General features: G+C 43.7%; 1 protein-coding gene across 2 annotated transcripts in view; it reads left to right on the top strand.

The window, feature by feature from the left end:
• Nucleotides 1-22,466, top strand: part of ABCA1 (ATP binding cassette subfamily A member 1) — a 92,937-nt gene that overhangs the window by 18,679 nt on the left and 51,792 nt on the right. For both annotated transcript variants that reach the window (XM_048051479.2, XM_048051477.2), the window contains exons 3-5: nt 1,943-2,036; nt 5,906-6,047; nt 6,894-7,015. In XM_048051479.2, the coding sequence (XP_047907436.1) occupies nt 1,943-2,036; nt 5,906-6,047; nt 6,894-7,015 (358 nt within the window). The remainder of the gene's footprint in view (nt 1-1,942; nt 2,037-5,905; nt 6,048-6,893; nt 7,016-22,466) is intronic.

Below are 22,466 nucleotides of genomic sequence, written 5' to 3'. Positions count from 1 at the left end.
TTTCAGTATGCGTGTGTCCTCTTCTGCAAAAGCCCCAGCAGATGAAAAGCTCTGGTATAATTGCTGTCATGTGAAGGTCAGGAAGCAGCATGGGAAGGAACCTATTGAACTCTAGGAGCAAAAGGAAAATAATTTGTTTTTTGTCGAATAGCATAAGAGGCTGCCCAGGGAGTCCAAACTCTCTACTGAAAATCTGCAGATGCATTGTTTGACCCCAGGCAAGCCTCAATTGCCAGCCGCATCTCATGGAGTAGCATTTCATTTGCAGCTGTGATGTAGCAGCCTTCAGCTGCTAACATACAGTTCAGTCGGTCCAAATGGCCTTCCTCTTTTCTCTTTGTCCTTCCCTGGGTTGTGAATCTGGAAAGCCAGAAACATGCGTGCACATACATATGCAGAAGCATACAGCACCTTGCATGCAGCCTGCATGTGGTTACCTTCTGGATTGTGCAATTAGACTACTAAGGCATTTTTGTGGCACCTTTGTTAGCGTAGTTTCAGTGCATTTCCTTATCCGATGGCTATATAATATGTGCATGTGAATAACGGGTGGGAAACAGTATTCAAAACTCATCCTGCAGAGCCGGGCATCATTACCAGAAATGCCTGGGAGACTCTGATGCTCCGTTTTCACTTCTGGGTACAGTTACCATGTGGATGGATGTCAGCCATTAGTGGTATCTGTGAAGAGGCATCCTAGATGGTTCCTCTGCTGGATCATGGCATTTGTTTTAACATACTGATTTTACAGCGTGATATTTTTTTCAAGGTACAGTAGTGAAGAAATCTCACCTCCAAGTTTGATTGGAGTGCTCTGTGTTGAATGTCAAGAGCCTAATTTTAGCTGTTAATGGTGTAATACAGGAAAACACATTTGTGTGGGGAATATCTCCTCCACTGGATTGCAGGTCTTATTCCGTCTGGCCTGTAAGAGTGACGTAGATATCTTTTCTAATAAGATGTTTTATTCCTGCAAAGGAGAAAAGATTTCTCTTGACCAAGAAAGTACTCTCGTTTCCATTCCCCAAAGCATAGAAGTAGCAGTATAAAAAGCTTTCAGTTTTCCTTGTCTCGTGGTTTACCCGAGATGCATGTTTAGGCAGCCTTTCTGGAAGGGGAGAGGAGGGAATAGCTGGTGAAGCTCAAGCCTGGAACTCTTTTGCTTGTGTTCCAGGAGCTCTGTGTTGAAGTGTTGCTTTCTCTATGTGCCTCTGTGGGGGATGTAGCACATACCAGTGAATTTTGCTGTGCTTCAATTCCTTAAAAAATGCTTTGCATTTAATTGTACCCTTTTCTTCTTTCCTCACCTCATTCCTCTAAATAACTGAGTTCTTTTATCTTTACCTGACACTCACAGTGTATATGTAAGTACCCCAGACCAGTGTTTGCCTGCCTTTGGGAACGTAAATACACCAGAACAAAATAGTAACTAGGTATAAGCTTAGTAGCTTTGCTCTCGTGATAACAATATGCGTCTCTAACAGAGAAACTGAAAGATTTGGCACAGCTATGCACTGGCACAATTTTCATCCCTGATGTTAGGGTAGAAGCTGAGTGGTTTATTGTGAGGATGAGATGTAAGTACTTCCCACTAACTCTAAAATATGAGGCCAAAAATTCAGCTAATTGCTGGGAAGATTAATTGGGCAGTTTCTTGCAGGCAAGAGACGAAAAGAGCTATAAAAAAGCCAAAAATAACCCTTCTTAAGCACATCCAGTTTAGGCCTGTAACTGTCACAAATCAACAAGAAAAGACTAATTCTTCACAGAGTGTCTTCTGAAGTAGAAGGAACAAACTTTTTGGTCCTGGAATGCATAACCAAAAGGACACGAGACTGTGCTTGGAAAGCTGTCCTGACTTACAAGTGGATTGTACTGGAAACTCTGTTCTCTCCTGTATTTTGCGTATGACGTCTTAATACTTTGTCTTTATTGTTTCCAGTTCCAGCTGCTGATCGAAGTTGCTTGGCCTCTGTTTATCTTCTTCATCCTGATCTCTGTAAGACTTTCATATCCGCCCTACGAACAGCATGAATGTAAGTACCGAATGCAGCAGCTGCACCCAGAGCGGTTGTTCCATAGCTAGGAGGCAGCAATGCCAACTGGCGAGAGACAAAGAACAGGGGTAGTGGTTGCATACCTCTCAGTAATCTTCAGGGAAGCTTTAGTGGCTGCTTTCCTTCCATCTTGGGGTCTGCAGCCGGTTCTGACACGTTAATGTTGCTTCATTACCGTACATTGCTCCTGCTTTTCTTGATGTTCCTTAGTTTCTGCAGTTCTGTTAGCTGAGAATATGCTGTGGGAGCGTGACAAGTCTGTAAAACCCACACAGAACCTAAGCCTTATTTCTCATCCTTGATCCGTATGTGACTTAGCATAGAAAGAAAGCAGTGTTCAGATCTGTAGGAAAGCAATCTCATTTTCAGGCAGTAATGTGGGCTAATGTATTACATAAAACAACAGAGGTGCAATTCCATTCCTTCTAACTGCACACCATCAGCTCCGTATTCAGTAGGTTCGGCAGCCATACACTTGCGAAGAAAACTGTTGTATTTTTCTCTTCACATCATAAATGGGCACACGTCAGCTTTTCCTTCAGAGGAAGCTTATTCTTGCCCTGCGGATGGCTGTCATTAGGCCTCTGTGTTGGTTGCCGTTTGATTTAGGAAGCATATCTTGTTTATTAGCATTATGCTTCATCTTACCATGATTGGTGGCGACCTCATGCTGCAATCAGCTGACGATGGAAGAGCTCTTTGTTTATCTTTCCTTTGCCTGATTACTACAAGGTAAGGGTTAAGGGTCAGCACAACATGTTTCTGGAGGGCAAACTGAAGTATTTTGTTCTTAAAATAGGTGAAGAACTAGCTCTTACAGCACTTACCCTGTGGTTCTTTGCAGCGGCTGGGGCATTTTATGCTGCTTGCTAGGCTTTCAAGCTAGCAAGGAGCCTTTCAAGGTTGAAGTGCTAATGTCTGCAGTTTCCCTATATGCATCGGACACTGCTGCTCTCATGCACTGCCTAAGTCACTTTCTACTGTGGCTGGCAGGATAATTGAAGCTTCTCTAAATGCCATCTCGTACTTTGCTGCATGACATTTGAGTTGCATTTCCTAACCAAGTATTACAGTGGCATTAGGAGAAATACCTGCAATATGGACATGGAACTAGAGAGAAGCAAGAGAAGCAATAGGCAGTCTACTCAGCTGGTATAAATAACTGCAGCAGCCTCAATGGTAATTCTTCCCAGCTGTAGCAGTGCTGTGTATAGACTCAAACCCAGAAAGAGCTGCTTTTGCATAGCTGCTCATATTGGTTTTGTTATTCATTAGCCTCCTTGTGTGTCCTTTGGTCTGGCACCCTGGTGTCAGAAGCAGAATTTTAATTCAGTCTTTCACCTGCAGCCCTTTTTCCTCCCCATTTTTGTTGACTAATGTTGTTTTGTCTGCCTTCTCCCACTCTTGGCATCAGGATTCACAGCGTGTAGAGCATCTGGTAAATTTTAAATTCACACTATGGTTAATTCCTCTCCTGTTTTGAGAAGCTTTCAGCAAAATGAAAGCTAAGTCCTTTAATTGAAGTCTGGATTGGTTTCACTGCCTGTTCACTCGTATGCTGACAAATACTGGTGCGTTCTGTAGTGGAACATTTTTTGCTGAACTGTGAGCAGAGATACTGGAAGGAAACCTTGAGTTCGTGGTGAACTCTGTGGCAACCTGTGGATGCCTTAGGGAAACAGGATTGTTATCTGTAATGGCAGCACTGTCTGCTGTTATGAAATGACTCGCAGGTAATGCCTGACGATAGCAGTAACAGAGCTGCGTGCAGATGCTTTGCAACCTCCAAATACCCTCGTTATTTTGATGGCATAATGTTTTTAATTAACAAATAAGATTTTCAGCTCTTTTTCTGTTTGAGGCAAAGGAGAAGAACCAGGATTGGACTGTTTGTGTGATCAGACTTTTTCCAGACAGGACTTTTATTTCCAGCAGCTTGGTCTGGTGTGGGGAACCTTTTTCTGAAAACACGGGAAAATTTTGCTAACTCTTCAATGATAGCTGCATGGCTTTCACCAGATCAGCCAGAGAAGGCATCTCAGACTATGAGAGCTCTCTGGTATTTCTTTCATATCATCAGCATTTTATTTTAATGTAATTAAATATCTTTATCCAGAAGAAGCATTGAGCAAAATTGCTGACTTTGTCTTGTAGAGCTTGACTTTTTTTTTTCCATTCCTGTGGTCTTCTGAGGTATTCAAAATGGGCTTCATTTGTAAGAAAAAGGCCCAACAGAAAAAAAAATCTGTTGAAAAGCTAGATGTTTGCAGCAATACCATTGAAAAGGGAGTGCTGATATATTGTGTTTTCTGAGTAACTCTGCTGTCTTAAAACTGGATGATTCCACTTTACTCTTTGAGAAGCTGCCATTACATGCTTCACTGTATGTAGAAAATTACTGTGAATTCCTGTGCACTCTTTCTGTTTTCATACTGCTCTTTATTTTTTTATTTTACTTTTTATCCATGTAAAATAAAAGGCATGGAGGAGAAGGTGTTTCTTTTAGAAATTTTAGGAAAATAATCTGAACATCTTAGCGCTTTTCTTCTTTTATCCTCCCCATACCCCTCTGCCAAGAAGAACAAAAACCAGAAATGAAACAAAAGCCAGAGAGCTCAGGTAAATAGCTTTTCTATTTTAAAAAGAACACTAGGAACAAGTAGTCCCCTGGGTACTGGAAACAATGAACCTTTGCTTCCCTCACCTTTCTCCTGGACAGAGTCCTTGGCTTTCTGCAGGGAGGACTGGTAAGCACCCTGTCTTCTTTCCACCACCTGTACCAACTGGACTTGTTGGATCTGAGCAGTTTTGACTTCTGGGGGCTTGGTACCCCTGTTGTGGCTGTGGAGGTAGCCAGGCCAGATGAGGCAGGCACCAAGACGTGAGATTTGGAGAGCAGTGCAAGGCATATTGTGGGTCTCATTGTCAAAACCTTATGCAAGGGAGGGTTGGTTACCTCCCTAGGGTTGGGGTAAGGAAGTGAATTCATGTGCAGAAAGCAGAGTGACAAGCCTTCTCAGTTACGGGATTGTATGAGGGAAGCCTTTCTTTGAAGGCTGAGGGATTCTCAAGTACCCGGGTGGCATACTGGTGGAGCTCCACCATGGGCAGTTTTTTTCTGCTTTAACACTCAACCAGAATTCATAACATAAATAGGATGCTAATGTTAAGGTATGCCTTAAGTAGCTCTTTAAGTGAAAGAGCTGAATTTTATTGGAAAGACCTGAAATTGGCAGACAGATGTCTTAGTGTTTCAGGAATTCCGAAATCTTAAAATTGTCTGGAAATCAGCTATTATGGGAGAACAATGACACATTTATCTTAGGTAAACCAGTGTAGGCACCCCACACGTGCTGACCTTTTGCTTGGAGCTTACAGTGCTTGTAAGTGGGATTTCGAAAACCGAAAGGTCTGAGTATTAAGGGTCTCCAGAACCAAGATGCTGACCTGGGCTGTCGCTGTGGACAGTCCCTTGTGTTGGACAACCATGTTAATCCAGAGCAACCTGGCTGGCTAGAAAGTAATATGTGTGCGTGTGGTCAATATTGCCAGGCTTTGGAGCTGCCTATTTTTGCGTGTTCCTCAAGTAGTATGTCCCCTTCAGCATGGCCAAAAACAATAGTGCAAGCTTTTACAGGCTTAACAAGGTGTAGTTTTTAAGTGGAGGAGGCCAGAGCTGCATGGACAAGTTAACATCTACTCAACCCTCTTGGTGTTGGCCTTTCTGCTCTGTTGTAAACAATTTGAGGCAATAACCAGGACAGGATTGCCATTGCCCTCTACTGCTACATGGCATTACATCTGGCTTGTCTTGTGTCTGTCTCCTAACTCTTGTGTTTCGGTTTTAGGTCACTTCCCAAACAAAGCTATGCCTTCAGCTGGAACCTTGCCTTGGATACAGGGGATCATTTGCAACGCCAACAACCCTTGTTTCCGCTACCCAACTCCTGGGGAATCCCCTGGTATTGTTGGAAACTTCAATGCCTCCATGTGAGTCTAGTCTGACTGCTTTTTCCTAATCTCTGTTCTTGGGGGAACATATGGAAAAGGGATATTTTGAAGTCACCAGTTAATTCTGCTGCCACCTCAAGGACCAAGCTCTCCAGCTCCCAGTTCAGAGGGCCTGTGGTGTATCCCTGCGTCCAAGCAGTTGAAGCTCTCGTTGAATAGAGCTTTGCTTGGGCAAGGGCTGGGTCTGTTCTCTCACTGAGTGCTCAGGATTCAGCCCATAAAAAGGTGAGGTGTAAACTCTGTTCCCCAGGGAACCCCCATTACCTGGCTAATGTACCTCCAAGATGGACAAAGTAGAGTGAGAGACTAAGAGCAGCTTAAGAGCAGGGTCTGGGTGATTCTCCTTGTCAGTTATTACTGGCTAATGTGTTGCAGGAAGCTCCATTTGTGGCCAGCATCCTTGTACCCTACCTTGCTTGCTGCATTTGTACTGTCAGGCTAGCTAGGCTTAAAGCAGAATAAAAGGTGTCTGCAACCTGGAAAAGCATTTGAAAAGGAGCAAGGGCACACTTAAATTATTGAGTTCTAAGAGGGAGCAGTTTACAAGCAGCAGGAGGCCCTCTCCATCCAAGTCTGAACTGCTTTGAAACGCTTGGAGGCTACCAGTGTAACTTTGTTTGACCCTGCTTTAGCAGACAACTTTTATTAGGCTCCTTAATTGTCCCGAGGGTGGCCACCAAAGAAAGGGCTCATTGTACGGAAGAGGGCAGTGGGATAACTGGAAGGACCGAAGTTTGAAATTGGGATGTAAAACTGTGTCTGTTGATGCTGGCTCACAGAGCTGATGACTGCTTTTTTGTTTGTTTTTCCCGTCTCTTCCACCAGTGTTTCCCGCCTGTTCTCAGATGCCAAGAGGTTACTCTTGTACAGCCAACAGGACACGAGCATAAAGGATGTCCAGAAGGTCTTGGGAAAACTGCGGAAGTTGGGAAACTCCTCTGGGTCAGGTAATGGCATGGCGGAAAGAGCCACCTACATTTGGTTAATTCTGCATGTGTGAACTTCTGACATATATGATAAAAGGAAGCTGCATGGTTACCACTTGCTGCTCATCAGACCTTTTCCAGTCCTACAGAAGTAACTTAAGCCTCTTCATGTCAAAGCTTTGTGTGCTCTTCAGATTCTTCTGTGGAAGAGAAAGGGGAGGTCTGAATGCCAAGAATAGCAGCTGTTTTGGATGTGAAATTACAATCCTCAGCCCACTGAAGTGATTTAAAATGCTGACTTTCTCAAAGGAGTTTAGGTAGTGTGTGTTTGGAAAACACTAGTTATTTTGCCAATGAAGCAATGAACCCATTACAGCTTGAATTTACCTCTCTACCCTACAAGCTGCAAAAGGAAGTGAGCTGAAGGAAAACAGATAAGGAAAAGCTGATGTTGGCCTCGAGTTTACAAACTCAGAGCTGATTATTGATGACAATGAAGTCTTCATTTCCCTTCTTGGTTTTTAGTTTCCCTGTGACTGTTTGGTGTAGGGTACTGTATTCTCTGCTATTGTCCAGTAGGATTTTCAGTGACAAGCTCCAGAAGAAAATGTTTTGTCTTACGGGCTCTTACTGCCCTGTTAGTGGAAAACAAACAAACAAACAAAAACACCAACAACTGAGGATCCTGCCATTTTTAGCTGATGTGGGAATGCCTGGCATGGCTTCTTGTTCCATGGAAATGAATAACTAACTAGTGTGAGATCACATAGGAAGCTCGCTGCAGAGCTGGGACTTGCAACATCTTTGTCCAGTCTTGGGGGATATATTGCCAAGCCTCTCTGACATGGCAGCTTGTTAGAGTTTTTTGGGGTACACTTCTCTGAAAGATTATTTCTCTTGACTGCTTTGTTGGTACTGCATGCTTCTATTGGAAACAATAGTTGGATATTATTGGAAAGTAACAGTTTAGGAAGAAATATTTGCAGAGCTGGGAATGCAGCTGTTGAGTGCCTTCACCTACAAGCACTTGACAGTATTTTAGTGTTTTGTGAAAGTTGTCCCTGGTTTCACAGTTGTAGTGTTCCCAGCTCTTTTCATACGAGTATGGTTCAGGTAGGCTCCAGGAAGAATAATACCTGACCTGGTGGGATGTGAATAGTTTCACAAGTCTGATGTGGCCTGAGCATACTTCTAAGGCAGAGGTAACATTTTAATATTCTTTCTTGTGTTGCTCAGTACACTGCAGGTCTCTTTGAAATAATCTATGTTGTTACTGGCGGGTTGGTAGATGCAAAGGGGTTTGTCTTGGATAAATATAACCTTCCTCTCTCCCCTTAAGGGCTGTCCAGAATCCCAATGTGATCAGATCTGCAGGTGTTAGTGCAGCCTGCTGCCCTTCTTCTTACGTTAGTTGACATGTATCCTTATGTATAGGGGACACCCTTCATTCCTAGGCTCAATGTCCACCCATATTGCCAGGCTCCCTTCTTTTTACTCTTGACAGCTGGTAAGTGGCACCACCATCCTTTTACTGAAATCTGCAATAGCTAAGGGGGAGTGGGTATATGGTGAACCCTTTGTGCAGAGATGGACAGATAATGAACACAGCCAAAATGAGCTAAGATGACTATATTCCTCAAGGAGAGATTAAAAACACATTGAAGGGAACTCATTAAACACCTTGTTTTAACTCAGTGTTGTGGGAACAAGCCTTTCCTGTGGGAACAGCATAAGTTGTCACCAGGTTTTACATCTAATTTCTGCAGTACTATCGGCAAGTTAACTGTACCAAAGAGAGTAGATACTTGTGTTTTGTATTGAAACATAAAGAGAGCATCAAATGTGAACATTTACAAGAATATGACTGAAGCCATAAGCTGAAGCATCATTGTTGGGAAGGTTTGAGGGGGAGGAGTGATTCCAAGAAACATTTTGCATAGGGAGTATTGTGCGAGTCTAGTCAGAAGTCTCGTGTTTCTCTACACTACAAAGACTACTGGGCTGATTGCAAAGAATAAGCATCAGACAAGTCATCAAAGATTGTATTTCTGTAATAAAGTATTTCAAATGTGTAGTGAAAAAAAATAATCAAGCCTCCATGTCATTAGAATGACAGACTGTCCATTGTTGATATGGCTTGTAGGGAACAAAGCTTGTGCTTGTTTGTCCTTCCTATGATATGCTAATTTACAAAGCCACCAACTTGGGGGTCCCTGCTGCCCACTCTTTGGCTGCCTGATTCATTCTTTGACAGCATGCATAAAACTGCATCCTCTAATCTTACAAGTATTTACGTATTTATCCTTAGCAATGCTTAGATTCCTGTACAATGAAGGGAACTACAGATGAACCCTTCAGCTGCTGTTGACAGAGGTGTGAGGAGTAGCTTAAATCCCTCTGTCTCTGGGTTATTTCAGTGACTCTGGGAACCTAAGCAGACCGTAAGAGAGAGAGGTCAGATGTGAGAGCCTCCCAAACTGAAAGGATGTTCTGAGTAAATACAGCCCCTGTGGTCTACAGGAAGAAAGCTCCTTTGCCTGCCTTAGTACAGGCATTTCCCGCAATTAGCAGGAGGGCTAATTACCTGATGAGTTAATAATTAAAAAAAAAAGTAATACCTCATCCATTCCAGTTCTGGCCTGGATCTGACGCCTCTTCAATCAGTGATGCAGACAAATACAGTTTTGCAGCTGACATTTCCCCACTGGGAGTAACTGTATGCTCCTTACTTTGTATTATGGACTCAGCTGGGGTCTCTGCAGCTCCTTCTTCCTCTCTCCAGTTGGTGTGATGTCCCTCTTCCATACACACTTCCCACTGCTGTCTGATGGCTTTAAAACAGGCTTCAGGATGACCTTCTGTTACTAGTGTAAAAGCTAGAGCTACGGTATGGTTTGTTCTAATATTATGCAGAGTATGCATGTCTGTGTTTGACTCCAGATGTTTGAATCAGTTAAGAGATCATTTGCCAAAGTCCTCTGACTTCAAACTTGTTTTTAAAAAGAGCCTTGACAAACTAATGTCCAAGGTGGGATTGCTGGTGTTATCTGATCTGAAATTAAGCACATTCTGAACCTTGGGGAAGGGATGCGTGCCTGAGATGTCAGGGTACTTACGCAGGTGCCACTAAGTCAGGAGTCTTGGTTAAAGACACAAGGCAGGACCCTGAGATTTTGCTCAGGGAGTACTTTAAACTCATGACAACAGGCTTTGTGCCTCCATCACTTCTGAGGGATCATGTCTTATGAAGAACAGGGATGGTTTTCCAGGAGCTAGAGAAGTGTCTCCTGTTCTCTGCTGCTTCTAGCTCCAGAACTGCTGTCCAGCTGAATGGGAGGATGTGGCCGTTAGGGAGCAGCCCACATTCTTTCCATTCTAGCCAGGATGAAGCTCTGGCTGGTGGAGAGGGGGAGATCAACACCAGTGGCTGTCATACTGTATGGGAGCTGCTGTTTATGGCAGCTTCCAGCAAGCCCTGAGCAGTGAAATCTACGTGCATGCACACACATACTGCAACCCAATCGATTTTGCAGGCAGGTGCCAGGTGCCCTCTCCTTCCCAGCACTTGTTACATCTCTGTCCAGTGATGTCACCAAGGTCTTCAACATTCATATGATAAGGCAGAGTACAAATCAGAACAGAGTCAAAGACCTTGGTGACAGCACTTCCAAGAGCAAGACATGGCTGCTGGGACTGCTCCCTACCATAGGCTTGGCTCATTGGTTATAGGTGTTGGCTTTGCAACTGGCCTCAGTGCTGAGGATAAAGTGTTTACAAGAAATAAGCTTTTCTTCTGTTTTGGAAGGTGGAGGTACACCTTCCTTTTTGCTCTGAGGCATCCGTTCTTTGTTTCCTTCTTCTCTCTAAAAGGATCCCAAATGTTTTGCTTTGCAGTGCCATGGGGTAATAAAAATCAACAAGTAAAACTAAAGCCACCTTCTCTGTTGTTGCTAACAGTTGCACATGTAAGCCAGTCTAGCTGGTATTTACTTCATTGCTCTTAGTTTTCAGTGATCCCAAAGGGCATGTTTTTATTTTCCTTGAAACCAACCCAACTAAACAAAAAGGGAGCAATGAAATAGGCAGAGGGAAACAAACATCGCCTAAGAAGTTGCATCATATCTCAGGCTGTTGTTCTATACATGCCCTCCCTTTCCTGCTTGTTTGCTAGATTAGTATTACCCATGGTGTAGGAGAAACATCAGCTGGATGGCATCCTCTGCCAGTGTTGCACCTTGGTGGCTCTAGGTCCTGCACAGACAGGTGTTGGGGCTGAAGGAGTTTGCATCCTGTCCAGTCAGAGATAGTAGGGCTACTTTTTTATTTCAAGAATGGTGGAGGGCTAGGGCTGAACAGTGGCCTTGGGAGAGGCTTTGTGGCGGTATGTGACCTGCTGGATGATTATTAGGGTGCTCAGGGAAACAGGATGTTCTGCATTATCTACTAGATGACTTTGAGGTGATAGATAGCTCCCTCCTCGGTGTCTTCTCCCTAATAAAAATGGCCCCACACCCTCAAGCTAAACATTTGAATCGGTTCTTATACCTGCCTACATCTCCCTAATTAAGCTGGTTTCCTCCCTGACTTACCTTGGGAAGGATCCTAGCAAAAACCAGCCAGGCTAGAACGAGGACTAACAAACCATATGTCCAGGTGGCCTTCATCCCCGGAAACACCTGCATACACCAGTGGTTGCAGGGTGGCATTCCTGGCATCTCATGGTAGCAAGTAAATACACGTCTGGGTCCTCTGATACTGTGCTCCATAGAGACGCACAAGGCCTTGCCTTTCCTTCAGTCTGGGAAAAATGGCGCCAAAACCACCACTCTGTGGTAACAGGGGTGAGATCTTTACTCTTGGGGTCATCTAGGAAGGCCAGTTGCTGAGCGTGATTCATGTATTTTGTTGCGTTAACGTTCAGCAGAACTCCGCGTGGGGTTCTTGGAGGTCTCCAGGCTGCTGTCCCCTCCCAGCCCAAAGCATCCAGCCAAGAAGGGGAACCCAGGACTGTGTGTGAACAGCCGTAATTCTGCTTTGGTCAGATACGGTCTGTCAGGATGGAGCATGTGGAAGAAGCTGCCACACTGGGCAGTCAGATTGCAGAAAGGGATTTACTTTGTTGTGAGCTGTGTCAGTCAGACAGGAGACTCGGGTATGCACAGTTTTCCCACATTTGCCTAATTTTCTTGAAAGCACTGAGTCTCTGAGCAGGCACAGGTAGAAAACATTTCCAGTACGTTCTTGGAAGTTCAAGCCCCTTACTACAGGTAGTGAGCAGCGTCTCTGTGTGAATCCGGAGGGTTCATTATGCTTTTGTCATAAACTCCAGCAGGTAGACTGACAGTCAAGAGGGGTACCAATATTGAGAAGACTTCTTATGGTGGCATTCAGCCCAAATTATGTGTTGTGCAGTTAGCTATAACACTTTTAGTGACATGGCACAGTATTTGCTAAACTACACACTTGTACACTTACCACTTCCATTGGAGTCTGCTTGTGCTTTCCTTGCTATTTTGAAGCTGAAAGTAAGATTAAAGTAATAAAATAATTCTGTTAGAGGTTTAGGCACCAAGGTCTACTGCACTATTAAATCTTTTACCAGGAAAATCATCCTTGCTTCCCGTGGGGGTGTCCGTGAACTTTCAGAGATTTTTTGTTGGTAACAGCATTGTTATTACATGACTGTACTTAGAGGCTGGGATGGGTAAACAGAAGCAGCATAATGTGCATCACTGTCTTGTGATTCTGCAGAACTGGGCTTCAGTGCCTGTGTGTTTGTAGCTGAACTTCCCTTCTGCTTTTGAAGTGGGAGGTTTACATTGATTCTAGCTTGCACTCTAGGTAGAATATGCATGCATGTGGATATAGGAGGGAAAGACTGAAGTCCCTTTGAAAGCGGAGTTCAGAACATCCATTCAGCATCACGTTACATCTGGCCTTGCTTTAGTGTTTGCACTGTAAGTGATGAGAGCTTGAGAAAGACATCTAGGATTCCCATGATAAAGAACTGTGTGTACCATGTTAAAAAATGTAAGGGGAATCACGAGGATGTCACCATTGGTCTGTATTGGTGAAGAGCAGTGCTGACAGTTTGGTTACTTTAAGACCACCTTACCTGATGATGCCACCAAACAATTTGACCACTTGCAGGGCAACCAACAGTGCCCATAGTTAAAATATGCAACACAGCTACTACAACAAATTTTAGAAAATCACTGCACCTTAGAGGCACTGGCTTTATCTTGATGTTAATTTGTCTAGAGAAAGACACAAAGATAAAGAAAACAAGAATTGCTTATTGTGCTTGTTGCAGCATGAATAATATCAGCTGCCAAAACAGGACGCTGTGGGAGAGTTCTTCCTTTAGTCTCCTAAAACTCTCTTCAGTCTGGTCTGTCAACACCGACTTTTGTTCTGAATCACCAAGTAAAACCAAGCATTAAATGAACAGTTACACCTTTCACACTGTCCTATTATCTCACTCTTTTTTTTATGCAACCTTATCAGCAGAGCTTGCTAATACCAGCATTATGTTGCTGAAAACATATTCTCAGTGTTAACTTCAATTTGCATTTATTTTCTCTATTCCTCATTCTGACACAATTTCTGGGTTTGTTCTCAATGACTTCTAATCTCAGAATCTCAATAAATTGCCTGATTTGTGGAAGATCACATTTGGTTTATCTAAGGTACAGGCTGAGATTGGATGAGAGGGGAGAGTCACAGGCTGCTAGCACCAATCTCGATGTGAAAACAGTCTCCTAGAAAACTTGTACCACTGTCCTCTGGTGAAGAGTGCAGCTGTTCCCAGGGGATTTCCTTTTGTTTGTGCTCTCATGAGAGTGGCTATTAGGAAATGGCCACAGCTGGAAAAAGCCCTGTCCACCTCTGTATCTGACTTGGTACTGAGGCTGGAGTACATAATTTTGATCCGACCTACCATATCTCCAAAGTTAATATTGAGCTTTGGAGCCTTCTCTAGTAATAATACATTTCATCTTTTTTTTTTTTTTCATCGTTACAAACATTTATTTATTCCCGAATTTTACAGCATCCCTGTGAGCTAAATAAACAGCTGCCAAGGAACTGGAGTCCTCCTTCTACAACACAGTAGGATGTGACATAGTTTTAAATGTAGTCAGGATGCAATAAAAGATGATGGCTTTGAAATATTGTTGATGTTGAATCAAAGTTCATTTTTATCCAGGCAAGAACACTGCCTGACCAATTTCTTTGAAAACCATAAAAATTCAATTTTTGTAGGCTGCCATTTTCACAGGGAACACATGCTGTTCTATTTAAGTATTTTTGGTCATAAAATAAGTGACTGTCAATGTCAGGATCCTGGCTAAAATCAAACAACATTTTCTACCTCCTGTTGCTAAATTTCTTTGCTCCTTCAACAGACTGCAACATTCTTTACTTGCAGTCCTGTTTTTTTAGTGTTGCTGTGTATTATCAAGTAGTGGTTATGTCTTGTTTAAGAGATGAATTTTTATTTCAGATTATAGGTTTTGGGCTTGAATCAGACTTTGTAAACAAGAAACATGCAAAGTTATGGAAAAATCCTTTTGAGATAAATGAAAATGCTCCAGAATACAAAAGTGTTGCACATTTTTATGTATTAACCGAGTTGTAATAATTAACCCAGCTTGTTAGAACTTAATATTGATGATGCTTCTAATGAGATTCTTGGCTGATGAAAAATTGGTATAGCTCTGAAAAGCTTGTGGAACATAGCTCAGCTGAAGATCTTGCTCAGGCATTTTTATGCTGACCTGTCCACACTGAGGTATACATGAGGGAGATTGAAGCTGATATGTGACATACATCTCTATAAACAGCTCAAGGTTCATCCCCTATTTAGTTTTAATTTTAAGGGTGGTGCAATAGAAGACTGCATTTTAAGGGATTTTTAGTACAGATCCTTTCCTGTTCGTTTCTTAGCCTTACTGTTCTTCTAAAAAGGTAACTTTCTGGAGTTAATACTACTTCTGAGTTAGGTGCATTTTCTGTCGATGCTGGTGGAAGGCTTGCATGACTACAGCCAGGCAGACTACAGCCATAACCTGTTCCATCTCAGGAGGCCTTTCTGTGCAGTTCTCTACATATTTTAGCAAGTGCTGCTAGAACCTAGTTGGACCATATCTGAGCCTTAGGAAAGAACCAGCTGTCATCTACCCAACAAAATGGCACTTCAGAATGTTAAAAAAAATAAAAAGTGAAAAAAAAAATCACTTGAGTCAAGATGGAAGCACGTTGTCCCAACAGTTGTCCTTACAATAATGCCACAGATCTGTGACATAATCAATGTCCATCAGATCTCTCTGCTCACCTGTGCTCTTTCCTGCTCTACTCACACGCTTATCTACTGCCCAGCAGGCAGGGAAAGCAATAACTGTAGTGCTGTAAAGCCAGAGAACAGAACTCAAGACAAAACAGTTCTTTAAGCCCACAATTATCTTTAGCCATGCAGTTCATTTACTTCCTTTTCAAGTTGTATGGTAGTGCTACTTGAAGAAAGTCAAAAGAGTGGTACCAGGGTGTCCATATAAGTAATGCACAAGCCTCCTTCAGCAGTACACACTTTTTCTTCCATTAAACTGCACTGGTCTGGGGCCCTGAAGTACTCAGGACCCTGTTCCTCAAGCAGCAAGTGGCACTGCTCTTTGCTGCGTCTACTAGTAGTGCTCCTGACCTCTGTGTGAAATAGGAGGCACTAATGCTGCCACAAGTACTCCAAGGTGTATTTTCAGCTGGCAAGCTCTGCCAGTACTGAAGGGAAGGAAGGGTTAGTATATTGCCAGTCCAGAGTGACGCCAAACAGAAGGATGAGCTCTTCAGACTACCAAGGCAAGGTCTTTTGGGAGCTTCCTGGTGTAAACAGCAGCACAGCGTAGTACTTAGGAAGCAAGAGACGTGATCTGTACCCAAAACTTTTGTTACGTGAATTTGGGCAAGACGTATTCACTCAGTATCTGCTTTTCAAACCATGTTTCTCAAAGATTGAGAAAGTTCTTTAACTATTTTGAAGTGCTGTTGCTCAACAGCCTGATTAATGGTAGTAACGGGGCCGAATGATTGCAAAGGTTTCCCTGAGCAAGACAGAGCACATTCTGTTGTTGCAGTGCTGAAGCTTGATTTTTTCTTTCCTTTGGACTTGAAGCTCAGAAGCAAAACTGAAGTACATTATTAATAACTTTCCAACATCCAACCAAATTCAAACATAAGAAACACGAGGATTTGAAATCATTTAGATATAGGTATATGTTCAGAATAAGTAGGCAGAGCACCCGTTTAAGCTAGTTGGACTATAGTGATTGTCTGATTCTTGTGAATCCTTAGCAGTTTTGCTACCTTTTGGATTGGTTTGACCCTGGGAAGCTCCTTGTTCCGGAGCTGGCTTTTGCTGTTGTGCACTAGATGAGGGAGCGTTAGGACTTGGCACTAAATCCAGAAGTGACACTTCTTCCTGACAGGCGGGGAAGCAAGATGCACGGTGATCTGCTGACTGCAGACCCGGTATCGTGTTGAGCCAGATGTGAGCTGAGTTCTACGAATCCTTGTCGAGTGAGAGGAAGGCAGCCAAGGCAGAGTGAGGCTTCACACCCAAGGAAGGTGTGGCTATTTCTTTTTTCATCTTTCTGTACAAAGCTAAACAATGCAAGTGCAGGACAGTCAGGCTCCTTTGATTCTGGGCAGCTCTGCCTGTTGTTTTGCTTACAGTTCATCATTACCCCTACTGGTGTTGTGGGGGAAGCCTTTCTAATGGGATACCTGGTGCTGGGCTGCAGCTGTAAGTCAGAAGAAGCCTGGTGTTGCTGGGGTGGTTCTGCCTGCTTGTTTCAGGCCTCTGAAGCTATTCTGATACAGGTATTTTCTCTCTGCATTTGAACCAGCAGTCTCCCAGATGCTTGCTCACATCTCCAGCTCATGAAAGCCCTTCCGCTATTAGTAATGGTCATTTGATTAAAATGACCAGTCCTGCCTTTTCCTGTGACTTGAATTTCCACTGAATATAAAGTCACTTGTCCAAGCGCAAGCAACGCTGGCCTGGGTCTTCGTTGGCCACAGCTCCTCCCATCAACTTCTGCTTAGGTCCATACTTTTTGATAGCATAGTGTCACACCGTGTACTCTCACAGCAGTCTTTGCCATTGGAATAGTGGTTTGTGGCTGGACGTGACCACGCAGTTTGTTTTCCAGTCTGTCTATTGATTTTTAATATATTTTACTGTATCTCTGAGTTGATGTTTTGGCGTATCCAAAATCTGCATGTTACCTAGGGCATAATGTTCTTAGTGCAGTTAAAATCCAAACCTTATTTTTAGCAACCAACCCTTACCTTCAGGCTCTTTAGAAACACTTCTCAGGTATTGCCAAGTATCTATTTTTTTCTTCTGAGCTGGATTTGACAAACAGAGATCTTCCATAGTCTGTACTAGCCTCAAAAACTTTCTACATACCACTCCTGAAAATCATTTTGTTGTAATAATGAAGTATCATTATCTGGTCAGATCTGAGGTCTGTCATCGGTATAGCTGACAAGCCAATTCATGGGTTGGAAGATGTGCAGTGTGGCAGTTTATCCTTATTTTGTGAAAAGTAGTAGGAGAATTCTCAACCAGTTATAACTGCCTTGTGAACTCTGGAACCCTGCTCAGAATTTGCTTCTTAAAACAATACAGTGGAGGTATTCGATTTTTTTTCTGAAGGCCTGCTTCATTTATTGTACTGTACAAAGCCTGAATACAAGTAACATTTTTTTTTTTTTTAAACTCGCCAACTGTATTTCACAGTTGTCTGTGCTGATAACAGTATTTGGTTTGCAGCAGGGGAAAAGACGAGAATATCTTTTTTATGGTGTTATACAAGACCAGGGGGTGTGGGTGTGGATGGATGTGTTCCTTCGCAGACGGAAGCGCTGGAGGCCGTGTTTGTTCGTAGAACTGCTGCTGACCGCCATGCGGCTTTCACTTTTGTGTCCCGTACCTATGCTTTTTGATGCAGAGGCTATCTGTTGGCATGTTTGTCACACAGGAGGGGACCTGATGACATTTGAGACTTCAGGTAGTACCCAAACAGAGGTATAAGCCTTGTGTTCCTTGCTGACTTTCCATGCAGGTTGGAGGTGGGATCTCAGCTGGCTTAAATTGGCTCTACATTCTTGAAGCCAACACGCCCCCAGTAAAAGCTGAGGACTGCTCTCTTCTCTGTGCAACCAGCAATGTCAGCTGTGCCTTCAACCAGAGTGATTGTGCTGTCTGGTGCTTTTAAAGCCCTTCTAAGCAAAAGTGCTGACTTAAGAGAGGAATGGAGGTCCCAAAGCCTGCAAACCCAAATTGCAGGCTTATATCCTAGCACTTCTCTTAAGATGCAGCGCAGTGTTTTGTCCAGCGTTAATCTTTGCTGGCTCACAAACCAAAGCAACCAAAGCAATGACATTATGGTTAAGGTGCAAGTGCCTGACAGAGTAATGTTTTGGGAACTCCTGGGCAGGGAAGTTCAGCGGACCAAGAGGTCCTCCTGCCCATGTCTTACACCTCCTGAGGAGCTGTTCTTTTTATCACTGTTCCTCCTGCTTTTCATGTTCTAAACATTGTGAGTGTTGTACCATACCACACCATGCAGATGAGTTTGAAGTCACTTTTCTGTGCCAGACATTCTCTCCTGGTTCTGGAGCGTTTGGGCTCGTCTCTTGAGACCATGGTGATGACAGTAAAATGACCTCGGGCAAGGGGGATCTCTCTGATGTGCCTGTTTGTTGTGGCTATCCAAGCACTGCTTGGTACCTCAGACTCACCTCCTAACTCGTAGCTCCGAGCACAACAAGTGGGAAGGACAAGAGAAGTGAGTTCTCCACGGTGGAAAGAGAGGACCTGTTGCACAATACGTACCTTTATCCAGGAGAAATCCTAGCTGCTGGAGAAGGGCAGGAGGCTGCCTCCTCACTACACACTTCACCAGGGAAATTTGACATAGCAAATATGTCAAGATTACGGGCTCTAGTTAAATGGTGCTAACTTGGGTGTCATCTAATGTCTCCACAGACAGCACTGATGGACTCATCATAGACCTATAGCCTGCCATGAAAACACATCAAGCTACGGCTGTAGAAGGAACAGCACTTCGATTGCAAGCAAATTAGGCCTGTGTTTTCACATGAGCAAGTCCTGCACAACAGGCCTGCTGAGCTGCTTGATTTCTTGTCAACAAATCAGGGCACAGCCGTCTAACTTGTTCAGAGAACAGTTTTGCACTTGTTAGTATCAACAGGGATACAGGCAGCTCCGAGAGCTATTCCCACCATACAGGGGCAAGGGTGCCTACAGGAAAAGGAATATTAAACCTTAGTAACTGCCCTTTTTTTTTAATAAATATTTGTATGTATGTGTCATACGTCACTTGATCATGCTCTCCAGATGTGTTGCTTGAAGTTAGGGTTATAATGAGGGCAAATGAAAATTTGCCCCCTTGCCAAAGCCGAGCAGTGGGTCATCTGGAAGGTTTGCTTTTCACGCTGTAGATGTGGGCTGTTGGCTCAGAGTGGTACAACACTGTAACAGACTCCAACATTAGGAGGCCTCTATTTCCTCAGAGTAAGTGTCAATTCCTGAGTCCTTCAATTCCACTGTTACTTTGTTTGAAAGCCTCTTTTTATGGGAAGTAGCCTCAGGCTCCTTTCATCTATAAATCAATGACGGGTATTGAGTGTGAAAATCAGTTGAGTCATTTAAGTGCACCTGTCATGTATTTTTGAGGAACACTTCCCATAATCTCCACTGAAAAATTAGCACAAAATTCCAGCGTAAGTGTTAATCCTGCAAGCACATTTGGTTTGTCTGCCCTGGTCCTTTTCCTATGTGAGGAGTTGCTAATTGTTAAGGTAAGTCTCCAGCCAGAGTCCTCTTGGTGGTAACACGTGCCACTTGTAAATGCTTTCAGCTGCAGGAGCTGAGACTAGCTCTTGGTCTGCTGGTAGCCCATTCGTGCACTTGGTATCTTGCAAAACGTCCTGTTGCTGGGGATATGGCTGGTAAAGAAGCAATGCCCTGGGTGAAGCAGGGCTCTGTGGCCAGGGAGCCTTCTCATCTTGTCTTCTGGTCATTCAAAGGCACTGTGGAGCAGGGTTGCACAGGCATGACAGGCAGGTGTATAATCAGGCTGGTGTGGGTGGATGTGAATTACTGCCTTCACATGAAAGCTCTGAGGAGGCACTGTGCACCTACCTCCCGTTCTGCAGAAGTGCAGTTTTGTCCCAGCAGGGAGCCAGGTACAGTGAATCCCAGTTCCCTCACTGGTATCTCCTTTGGGCATTTATGGAATCCTGCTCATTCTAACAAAGCTACAGCTTCGTATGCCCAGTCTTGTCTCACTGGTTCATCTTGCAGTGATGCTTTTATGTAGCTGCTATGAAAATGATTGGGTTGCCTTATTAGCAGTCTGTGATGAGAAATAAAGGGTCATAATTTAACAACAGCTTCTCTGTTGTCTTGATGCTTGGCTGTGAGGAACACAGGCTTAGCCAAAGGGTAGCAAATCTGCTAACCGCAATGGATATCCAGAAAATAACATAATTGTTTTCTGCCCTGAACGTTCCGTAAGTAGGGACTGAAATTCCCTGAAGATAAATAGTCACACTTATCGATGGGACACACTGCCCTGTTTTCCTCCTAGCTTCTAAATTAGCATGGCATGAATCGCCTTCTCCCCCTTCCTTCGCCGAGTTCCTTGTAGGGACTTACGGCATGTGAGGCTGGGAAATAAACAGTACATCAGCCTGTCAGATTGTTTTCAGTCAGCCTAAGTTAGTTTTAAACTGGTTGAAAGTCTGGTTTACTATAGTTTATGGAGAACAAACCCTTTGAGCACAAACCCCGCAAATTGAAGTCAGACCTGGTGAGCTTTGTATTCTATGGTACACTGAGATATGTTGAACTAACATTTGCATGCCTTTTATTTTTAGAAGGCAGTGCTCAGGATATGAAAACTGTAGCCACAATTTCCGTGGGGTTTTGTTTTTCTATCCTATTGTTTCATTTTTAAAAGAAGCCGCATAATTAAATTTTGAAAGGAAGGTATGAGCCCATTGTGCTTCCAAGTGAAGCAAGAAAGAATGGGAGGGATGTTTAGGAGAACAGTCCTGCTCTCTAACCTGCACAATTTTTATCTTCGCACTTGTCTGTGGATCCTCTCAGTTTTGCTGGAAATAGTCACTGCTTGCTCTGGGAGCACTCATGGTCATACTAATAGTAAGAGCAGCAAATTAAAACAGGTTCCTCACTGTGGGTTCTCTAGCTCTTTCCTGCATTGAGCTGCCTTTAGAGCCTGTGAAAGTAACCGGTGATGTGTTTCCAGAGTGATGACAGTAAAAAACTCTAGCTGTGGAGAACATATGAACCACGGACACTTTCTTCACTGCACAATCAGTGTTTCAGTCCAGATCTAGAGGGAAAGTAGACTAGTTTATCTGCAGTGTTTCTCATGACCCCACATAGCAATGACTTGCCATTATTTATAGTGGACATATTTTGTTCTGCACTTCGACTTAACCAATAACGTAGCAAGCATGGGGTTTCTGTTTTTCTTGCTAATTCATATGGATGTCTTGAGCCCCTTGAGTAGACTTTTTTGCTATTATTGTCACAATGATTTGATTCTCAAGCCAGAAGTGACCAGTCTGGCTCTGTGCTCAGGGGCGAAGGTGCTGGAAGGGCTGAGCTGTCAGGAAACTCTGAATCTTGAACAGATTTAAAACAGTCCTCAATGTCTTCAATGTGAAAATCCCGAAATTCTATTTTCCCTGCCCAGAGCTCAGCCCCCTGCGTCAGTTTGAAGCAACAGGAAAGCCATGTCTTTCATGAAGTCAGTGTCCGTGAAATGCTGCCATGTGTGATTGTTCAATCCTGACCTGTGATTTCAGAGAGGAAGGGTGGTTTTGTGGTTAAGGCACAAGACGGCCAGTTCTGGGAGCTCTTGGTTCTGCTGGAGACTTCCTTGCGTGACTGTAAGGGAGGACATTTCTCCCTGCCCCACAGGGGAAGTGGACTTCTGCTTGCTTCGTACGGATGGGGACTGTCTCCTGCTCTGTTGCTATACAGTGCCCAAGCTGGAGCTCAGCAGAACAAGGCTCAACACATCAGTCCTGTTGGGCCTGCTGAGGTGAGGGTGCTACTTGCATGGTTTATAAGCACAGCCCCCATTTGTGTTTGTTGTTGCTCTGCTTTTGTTCCTTTGGGGTCATGACTGAAATTACAAAGGTAGGCTACCATGAACACCATCTACCTTAGTATTTCTTCTGCTGTGAGACAGTAACTTCAGATGTCCATCTCACCTCCAAATCATGGCAGAGGCTGACGTCAGATCTAATCATCTTCCAGTGTGGTGGCTCAGTCTGACCTCACGTTTGTGCCTGGGGCTCATCTCGACTCATGGTACCTGAGTTTCTGACTGGGAAGCTGTTCCCTGCTGTG

This window comes from Anser cygnoides, chromosome Z, assembly GCF_040182565.1.
Source record: "Anser cygnoides isolate HZ-2024a breed goose chromosome Z, Taihu_goose_T2T_genome, whole genome shotgun sequence".
Taxonomy (NCBI): domain Eukaryota; kingdom Metazoa; phylum Chordata; class Aves; order Anseriformes; family Anatidae; genus Anser; species Anser cygnoides.
This window is presented reverse-complemented; position numbering and strand designations above follow the sequence as displayed.